General features: G+C 40.0%; 1 protein-coding gene across 1 annotated transcript in view; it reads right to left on the reverse strand.

Moving 5' to 3' along the window:
• Positions 1-10,486, reverse strand: part of fcho2 (FCH and mu domain containing endocytic adaptor 2) — a gene marked incomplete at its 5' end in the record, with an annotated part of 149,371 nt that overhangs the window by 96,860 nt on the left and 42,025 nt on the right. The window contains 5 exon segments of the mRNA XM_037692381.1: positions 822-878; positions 1,028-1,052; positions 1,139-1,208; positions 1,373-1,417; positions 8,462-8,558. Coding sequence (XP_037548309.1) covers positions 822-878; positions 1,028-1,052; positions 1,139-1,208; positions 1,373-1,417; positions 8,462-8,558 — 294 coding nt within the window.

Below are 10,486 nucleotides of genomic sequence, written 5' to 3' on the forward strand. Positions count from 1 at the left end.
ATATATATATATATATATATATATATATATATATATATATATATAAAAAGCGTTTTAAACCATTCCCACATTTTTGCAATATTCTAAACAATGTTTCTAAACTCTAAACACTAAAAGAGCACAGCATGTCATGATTTAAGCTCTCTGCCACCTGCCGCTCTTTGCACCTGCAAGCGTTCTTGGCCACGCCCACTTCTCCACTATACACGGAGAACAGCTGATCAGCTGCAGCAGGAAGTTTATCCTGCAGTATGGGCTGCACAAAGGTGAAACAGGTGCTAAATAATTTAAAATAATTTATTTTAAATAAAAACTTCATGCCAATCGTGCGGCTCATCCATCAATCAGCCAACTGTGTCATGTCCAATCTTATTTTGAAAAACCGTGATAGAGTTCGCGAAAAACTTATGGACTACTGTACACAAAATAGGGAACTACAGTAGATACACAATAAAAGCACAGGATATATTAATGGTACAAGGTATTGATATTTTTGAATTCCATCTACACAATCAGATAAGGAACAATGGAAACTGGTCCAATAATTTATACAAAATATGCCACTGACACACAACTGAACCAAACTGAACAATGTTTTAAAGATCAGCAGTTCATGGTCATTTTTTATTCTAGATAATAACTTTGAATATCTACAAATACTACTTATTAATAAGAAGTTGTACTTTTTGATTCAAACTGTAATTTTCAGTTGCTGGTAAATTACCATTTTGAATGAAATAAAGTTGTATGCTTTGATCAAACATTAGTGTGTTAATATGATTAATGTGATTAATGTGTGTGTGGGCATGTAGGTTGCTTACAGCGTTCTGGATGTCTATAGAGCCAAAATATCCTGGGGGAGCACCATTGGCAGTGTTCTACAAGCACAAACAGAAGAAGAAGAAATGAGCAAACAGGAGAAAATGGTCTAGTCTTCTTCCTGCAGGCTGAGAAACATGACGTGCAACAGACACAAAGCAAACTCCTGAAGACTGAGAATACAGCCCATGTGTGTTTTAATACTCACAGCAGCTTCAACTTCTGTGGACTCCCTGAACGAGAAGTTGAAAAATGTTTCACATTTAAGTTAAAAACAGTAAATTTAACAAACTGAACTAAACGTGAAGTCGTCACTCACGTGGAGTCGGTGTCCTTGTCTTTCCTTCGACCTGGAATGCCAAAAGGTTTTCTTTTCCGTGGTTTGGCACCTAAAGCAAAAACAAAACGTTTAATTAAAAATAAATAAAAATGTGCTCTTCCTCAAATCTGTGATTAGATGGAATATTAACTACATTTTCACCTCGTTTTAATATGGAACTTGAAAATAGGTTTGTTAAAATGTATTCTTTGAAGACTTTCAATAAAAACTCACCTTCTGTTGCAACCGCTGTGTTACACTCCTCAAACTCTATAGGTCCTAAAAAGACACACACAACACTGGATTGTTTGGTGCAGAGAGAGTTAAAGACCCACTGCTGACACACACACACACAACATGCAGTCTAGCATCCCGTACAGGACATGCACACAATCAGGGTGAGGCTGCTCCCACAGGGAGAACTTGGGGGGGTCAATTCAGGTGGGCCTCACAGAGATGTAACACAAAAGGTTACACAACACCAGAGATTGTTCCTCAGAAAGATGCACATCTGGAATCATCAACATAACAACTGTGTTCTTCTGAAAATGCTCACAGCAGATTTGGTATTCATAGAAATGCACTGGTGTGGAGTTTGCACAAAGCAGGAACTTAATGACCCGCATGGGACACACGACACTAATATTACAAATGACAAGGTGCAATGACTTCACGCTCAGTCCTACACGAGATCTTGTGACACGTTAGCATGGTCAAATATAAGTATTTTGATTAGGGGTGCATTGATTGCAGTTTTCTGGCCTATGTAGTGGACTAGGCCTCCGACCAAAACCTGCCTCTGAAGACCTTCATGGGACAGGAACTGTTATTTCATTGATTTGAATCCAGAAACACAAATTAGCTCATCCAGAGACTTTCTAATTGTATCCTGAACTAATCAATTGAAAGAACACTCTCTTTTTTTATATTATCATCACTATTTTACAATATCTTGATAATCAAAAGTGTGTTTAGTTCATACCATTTTTAAATGTTGAAGTGAACCACTCATTTTAAATCAACTGTGAAACAGTATTAATGATTTTTAAACCTCATTTAAATTAGAAATCAAGTTAAATGTCTATTTTACAAAGTAATTATGCATTTTGATCTTCTGTCTGAAATGAGAAAGAGTGATGTCGGTCAAAAGTCGGAGACAGTCAAAAACAAGTTGTTAGAACGAGCTGTCGTGTTTTTAAACCTCTCAGACAGTAAATAAGAAAACTGGCACCTGCAGTGTTTCTCACTTCGCCAAAACATTTCTCTGTCTGTTCCTAAACATTTCTGCTGTTTTCTTGACTTGTAAAAACCCTTTGACATCACTAGAACCACACCCCTGTTGGTTGCTTCAACCAATCAGGACTTACTAAAGTGACCGGAAGCAGAACTCTTTAAAAGTCGACACTTCCTGGAACTGTCAGTCTTCTGAGTCTTCTGGGTCTCCTGGATTAATGTCTTCTGAGGTTCTGGGAGAGTTCTAGCTGTTATGGAGTTCTGGAGTTTTTCCACTGCTGAGTGGAACTTCGGACTCAGTTTTCCATGCTGATGGGAGTCATCCATCCCTGCCGGAGTCACGGCGCCTCGCTGTGACTATCACCAGGCGAATGCCCAACAACTTCTGAGGAAGTTTGTTCTGTAGAACAGAGTATCTCACGACTTCTGCCGAGTCGCAGCCGCCCTGAGGAGACGCTGAAAGGTAGCGTGCCAGGGACCTCTTGACCGTAGCGGACTCATCCTCTGCCAAGGTAAAGAGTCGTCACGAGCTTCACTACAAGTGTACCGCGGGCAAACTGCGCTTGAAAGGATCGTGTTGTTCTGGTCTACAGACATACATCTTCCTCCACATCTCCCTTTAAACTCCTCCATATTTCCCATCTTTAAAACTCTTCTATCCTGCCAGTAATTAATCCAGATATCTTCAGAAATGTCTGTTGTTTTTATTAAGTAAAACGTGCCAAGTTTTATTAATCAGAACTAGATCAGTCTAATCAAGTGTACAATGTTATGATGTTAAATTTTGATTCTGTTAATAAATGACCACATTTATTTTGATGGGTCAAAGAAAATTAACGTCTCATGTCACTGATTAAACCATCTACACACAGTACCTCTGTCACATATCTGTCAAGTAGCTCGAAAAAGAGAGAACTTGTTATTTAAATATGACTGTAGTGAAGCTCTGAAGCTAACCTAGCCCTTTAGAACACTACACCTATCACCGATTTTTAAAAAGTCTGACCTGTCGATTCCGATTTAGTTTTATAATCACCACTGTCAGGTGTTAAAGGTCACAAAGCACCTTCAATTTTCCAACATTATTTTATTGTAAAACATACCCTTGAACAATATCCTAGAAACAATATAAACTTGTTTTAACTGGCCATGAGGTAGTGCTCTGAAATATAAATGAAGTCCAGACAATTGTTAACATTTTAAAAAATCGGTCAAATCAGTTTCTCATGCAAGTATCGTCCGATTTCCGATTTCTAAAAATTAAGAAAATCAGTGGTACCCAGTTGATGAAGTGTTTATATAGACATGATCAAAAGCTGTTCTTTTGTCTTGTTAAAATCATCCATCACTCTAGAACAGGAATAAACAATGCTCTGCAAACATACCAGTACAGTCACACTGGAGAAAAACCAGCAGTAAATTGGTGATGGCAAAAACAACATTTGTTTTAGTCATTCAGAAACGTCCATCACACGATGAGAGAACAGCCATAAATAAATAACTATCCACACTTGGTTTATTTCTCATCAATTATGCATATTTAGCCCCAAGATACTGCCATGCTTCACATCACTTCAAAAAAAATGTACTAAAGGTTTTGTAGCAGTTAAGATAAAAAAACAACACACTTTGATAATTCACAATGGAATGGTACAGTTAGAAGATGGGCCTGTGATTGGAAAGTCACAGGTTCAACTCCCGGTACCATCAACATTAAAATGTGGGTGGAAAAGGTGAAACGCCCACACCTGCCTCCACCCTCATTGGCCCCACTCTGGGCCCCTGAGCAAGGCCCTTAACCCCCATCATCTGCTTCTAAACAGGTCTCTCTTGAAAATGAGTTCTCGTGACTCAATGAGTGAAACCCAACAAAACCATTATCGTTCCGCCTTCACTTTCAGCAGCAGGTGGTAAATCGAGAGAAGGGGTGAAATGTGGTTTCATGTCATTCAGAGAAATCCAGAAGGTATTTTGAGCTCTGCTGTTCAAGTTAATTGTGACAACAGGACAGTGTGTGTCTTCAGTCGGAGCGCACGGATAAAGATAGTCTGTATCAGTGAGAGGCTGAACAGTAAGATGACACACAGAAAGACACAAAGACTGGGCTGGACCCTCTGGCTGTATTCTGATCCACTAACATGCCTTGACCTGAAAACAACAAAGCCAACAACGTTTTAACTCGGGATGCACGCAGCAGCAGCAGCAGCAGCAGCAGCAGCAGCAGCAGCAGCAGCAGCGGTCCGTCCGATGGGCTCTCCCCAGAGGACGCCAGTCGCGAGCAGAGTCGACGCTCTGTCTGGCATGAGTGAAGCGCAGGGAGGCAGCGAGTCACGAGAGGTACGCCAAGTCATGTGGATAAAGAACACCGATGACCAGACCCCTCCGCTGTGCAGGACCAGGCCTCCTCCGTGCACGCTAATACACAACAGCCACAACACAAAGCACCGTCAGAAGAGTTTAACGCCCATCGCAACAAATCCGCCTGCAAAGTCACAAACACAGAAGCTCACATAAGACAGGAGAGACAAACAGCATGAAGGATGTGGACAGTGTCGTTAACTCGCTTGACATAATCTCCTCCACATGCTGCCTCATGCAAAAGGGCAATAAAGGCCCTGTGTCCATGTGAGTGTTTTTCTTTGTTTGTCTGTCAGCAAAATATTGCATCAACTACTGGATGGAGATTAACCAAACTAACAGAAAGTAATCATTAGATGAACATCTACACCTGACAAACATTTGCAGTGTATCTAATTCAAGATGGGTGCCACAACTAACTGAGCTTAGCCAACACAAAAATGGCTGCCATCTCAGTCAAATTCACTGTCCAGTTTTAAAACTCTTTTAAAAACACATTTTTACTCCCTGGCTTTTAGCACAGCCTGAATTTGCTCTGCAATGGTTTTTATTGATCTTATGGTTTTAACAACAGTTTTATGCGTTTAAATGTTCTTGATTTTATATGTACAGCACTTTGGGGCAGCTCTGGTTGTTTTAAAGGGCTTTATAAATAAAGTATTATTATTATTATTATTATAAATTTACTGCTAGTGAGTTAAAATTGGATGAACATCATCTTCAACACATCCACTGAGCACAACACATATGTGCAACATTTGTGCTTACAACTATGCCATAAAGTGTTGAAGTCAACACCGTCTGTCTGTTAGCAAAATATCTCACAAGCCACTGGTCAGATTTTAATGAAACAATCAGAAAGTATTCTTTCAATGCTCTTTAGCAACAGATTACCTTTTGAAGGGAATCCAATTCAAGATAACTGTCACAGCTAACCAAAGTTAGCAAACATAAAAATTATCATATTTTAGTCAGTTTTACAGATACTGAGCTAAATTGTGGTGAGATAGTAGCAGAGTGTTCACTATACATAATCCAAAAACTAACACATAGTACAAGATCTCTTCAGACTTCAAGAAATGCTCTAACTCCATCTTTTCTCAACATAAGATGATTCTAGTACACTGCCTGGCCTAAAAACGGTCACATATTTGGTTGGACAGCCTTTATCTTTGATTACAGCAAGAATTCTCTGTGACATTGTTTCAGTAAGCTTCTGCAATGTCACAAGATCTATTTCATCCATCCATCCATTTTCTTTACCCGCTTATTCCATTTTGGGTCACGGGGGTCGCTGGTGCCCATGTCCAGCAATCACTGTGCGAGGGGCGGGGGACACCCTGGACGGGTCGCAAGTCCATCAAAGGGACACATAGAGACAAACGAGACAAACAACCATTCACTCTCTTGCTCACACCTAGGGACAATTTAGAGTTACCAGTCAGCCTAACATGCATGTTTTTGGTCTGTGGGAGGAAACCAGAGTACCCGGAGAAAACCCACGCATGCACGGAGAGAACATGCAAACTCCACCCAGAAAGGCCCCTGGACCGGGGTTTGAACCAGGGACCTGCTCGCTGAGAGGCAGCAGCTCTACCAGTTGTACCACTGTGCTGCCCTATTTCCTCCAGTGTTGCATTCATTTTTCACAGAGATCTTGCAATGATGACTAGACACTAGACATGATGGGTGCATCACTTCACCTGCCTCTCTTCTTACCCTGATGCACCATCACTTTAGAACAGGGTCAGTCTGGACTCAGACCACATGAACTTCTTCCATTGCTCCAGAGTCCAATCTTTATACTCCCTAGCAAACTGAAGCCTTTTTTTCTGGTTAGCCTCACTGATTAGTGGTTTTCTTAAAGCTACCCAGCTGTTCAGTCCCATTCCCTTGAGTTCTTCACATTGTGTATGTGGAAATGCTCTTACTTTCATTATTAAACAAAGCCCTGAGTGCTACTGTTGTTTTCTTCGATATGATTTCACCAAACATTTAAGTGATCGCCGATAACGATCATTCAGGATTTTTTCTGGCCACATTTCTTCCTCGAAGACGATGGGTCCCCACTCTCATTCCAGTTTTTAATAATGAGTTGGACAGTTCTTAACCAAGTTTTAGTAGTTTCTGTAATCTCCTTAATGTCTTCTCTACTTGATGCCAATGATTTGACCCTTCTCAAACAGACTGACATCTTTCCATGACCATGCCATGAGTCTTTCAACATGGTTGTTTAAGAAATGAGAAGCAACTCATTGCACCAGTTGGGGTTAAATAACTTGTTGCAGCTGAAATATAATCACCCATGCAGTAATTCTCCAATAGGAGGCTCGTACCTATTTGCTTAGTTAAATCCAGGTGGCAACTTTTTTTTTTGACCAGGCAGTGTATAAAACTATGGCATCACAAGTGGCGGGCGTTATGAGTCTTTTAAAGGAATACTAGGCCTTCAGCTCTGCAGCAGCTGCTGGTATGATTAAGAAAATGTATCAAAAAGGATCCTTGAAGCAGAAGAATGAGTGGAAACTCCATGCAGGACTGAGGCTCAGCAGGACCTCTCTGCCGTTAGCATCCTGTGATTGTATTTGACATTATTTAGACAAAAAGACTCCAAACTGTGCACACGATCTGGACGGACATTAGGAAGTGTTTAAACCACCACCAACCAAACAGACGACTGTGTTTACACAGCATACGATGTTTCCTTTTCCTCCTCTCTGTGAAGAAAATGTGAAGTCACGCATGAGCAGAAAATGTTTTTTTTAAATCCTATGTGCTTCACATGACACTGGGAGGGGGCAGAGGGGGGTTGCGTGTCTGGCCCACTGCCAGTTGACAGCTCAGTTGGATATCGTTGAACAGTTCGAACCCCCGCCTCGCAGAGTGTCACTCTGGGATTGTTTCTGCAATAGAAAGTTTATTCAACCTCTCTCTCTCTCTCTCTCTCTCTCTGTGTGCATGTGTGTGTAAGTAAAAGGCCTGGTCCGTCCATTTCATCAGATGACACACAGCTTATTTTTCTGACAACGCCGGAGCTGCTGTGCAACCTCTAATGAACTGCTTAATACGAGAGGAATTTTCAGAGCGTTTTTTCCACCTTTAATTAATTCTGCTGTCCAAACAAATGAAGGCCACCATTTGCCAGATAAAGTGTTTGGACATGGGGGTCACGGCTTGTGGACACACAAACACTGCAGAGGCAATCCTTTGTGTCTGTCACCTGACGTAACGTAGCACAAGCAGCGCGGGGGTCGCAGCTCAGATTTGTAACAGGGCTGACTGGTCCCATCCAGCAGGTTGCACTGACTTGTGTTAGTAAAATGCAAGCGCAGAAGAAAAGATTTTGAGCTTGAGCTACAATAACTGACAATTAATTTATATGTGTGTGTGTGGGGGGGGGGGGGGGGTGAAAGACACAAAAAGGGGAGACAGAACTAAATACAGCTGAGGGGTATTTCTTTGATTAGCGTGGCATGGCCAAGTTGACACAAGAGTCGTTGTCGAGCTCTGACCTCATCAAAAAGTTGGTTCCGCTGCATTAATCTGCAAACACAGACCCCCCCCCACCCCCCCAATGTGTCACATGCTAACTGGAATGTCAAGCCAAAATTTACAGCAGCTTACTATGATTGGCTCTGATGGTGCACTCTTATTCCAATACAGACCCATCCCCTCTGTTAACGGCAGGAACCCACAGATCAGAGTGGAAGGTCCAGGACAGAGGATGCCTACCTGGCCTCTCCCGACCCGTTCCTTTACTCTCAGACAGTTTCTGGATCAAACTTTCCACTGACGTGTTCTCGATGTTCTTCACAAATTCACTGTGGACCTGTGAAGACAAAAACATGAGAAAATAAGTTTTATTCATAGATCTGAAGACCACATCTGTTCATCTAATAAACTTATTATATCTCATGAATGATCAACAAGTTTATCTCTGACCAAGATGGCCATATTGTTCTTAAAGATTTATTATTAATGGTACCAATGCATAGGTATTCAAAGCACAATTTTCTAAGTACTTCTGCATAATTTCATACTTTGTGCTATTTTAGATATTCATATACCATTCTGCACACATTCAGGAAAAGGAAGATATGGCTTTTGGTTGTTGTACCATATATTTTTCAAAATTATTAATTTTATTTAGAAATATATTTCCTGTAGAATATCCTGATGCATGCTCAATAATCCAGGTAGAAAAATCTAAAAAGGTTAAATCTGGTCCTCTGGACATTCAAAAAAAAACAAAACAAAGCAAATCAACAAAAAAAAAAAAAATGTAGAAACGTTTCGTCTCTCATCCGAGAGACTTCCTCAGTCTGAGGTGCTGTATTCAGCTCAGTCTCTTAAATAGCACCTTCTCAGAGTGGATCAACCAGTTTTGCTGCTGACAACCAAAACCAGCTGATCACATGCTCAAGAAGGACCATCAGCCTAACAATGGATCATTAGCACACTGATGGCTGTTTACTATTCACAGAGGGCTGAGTGATACTAGCAATCACAGCATTGTAAGAGGGGGACAGTTGAACCCGGAGGCCTCCACCCCTGTTTAATGATGGACGATTCCTTTTCATAAAGATGGCCTCCTTTACTCCTCTCTCAAACCATCGTTCCTCTCTGTCCAGGATGTGCACATCTTCATCCCTGAAAGAGTGACCGCTGGCCTGGAGATGAGTGTAGACCTCAGAGTCCTGGCCTGATGATGTTGATCTTCTGTGCTGGGCCATCCTTTTGGCCAGTGGCTGTTTAGTTTCCCCGATGTAAGACTGATCACAGCCCTCCTGACACTGAACAGCTACACAACATTGCTCTGTTTGTGCCGGGGGACTGGATCTTTGGGATGAACCAGTCTTTGCCGTAATGTATTTTGGGGTTTAAAAGCCACTGGGACGTTATGTTTAGAAAATAAACGTCTCAGTTTCTCTGATACTCCCTCAACTAACTGGGCCTTCCTGAAAGCAGAGAAGAACCCCAAACAGGACTCCAGTCAGCCAACAGGTGAAAAGGAGGAACCCAGACCCAGACCAGTGGTCATTCCGTATGTTGAGGGATTATCAGGGAAACTACATATACATATTGTAGTGAACTAAGCCTCAGGTCAAGTCCTGACCCTGAGGGCCTTCCTGGAAAAGGAACTGTTATTTCATTGATTTGAGTCCAGAAATACAAATTAAGCTCATCCAGAGACTTTCTAAGTGTGTCCTGCTCCGATCAATTGAAAGAACACTCTCTTTTTTATTATCCATATAAATATGGATACATATACATATATATGTATATACATATACATACATGTATATATATATATATGTATATACATATACATACATATACATACATATATATATATGTATATACATATACATATACATACATGTATATATATATATATGTATATACATATACATACATGTATATATATATATGTATATACATATACATACATATATATATATATGTATATACATATACATACATATATATATATATGTATATACATATACATACATATATATATATATGTATATACATATACATACATATATATATATATGTATATACATATACATACATATATATATATGTATATACATATACATACATATATATATATATATGTATATACATATACATACATATATATATATGTATATACATATACATACATATACATATATATGTATATGTATATACATATATATACATATATATATATATGTATATGTATATACATATATATACATATACATA

This window comes from Nematolebias whitei, chromosome 18 (assembly GCF_014905685.2).
Source record: "Nematolebias whitei isolate Nwh7 chromosome 18, NemWhi1, whole genome shotgun sequence".
NCBI lineage: Eukaryota > Metazoa > Chordata > Actinopteri > Cyprinodontiformes > Rivulidae > Nematolebias > Nematolebias whitei.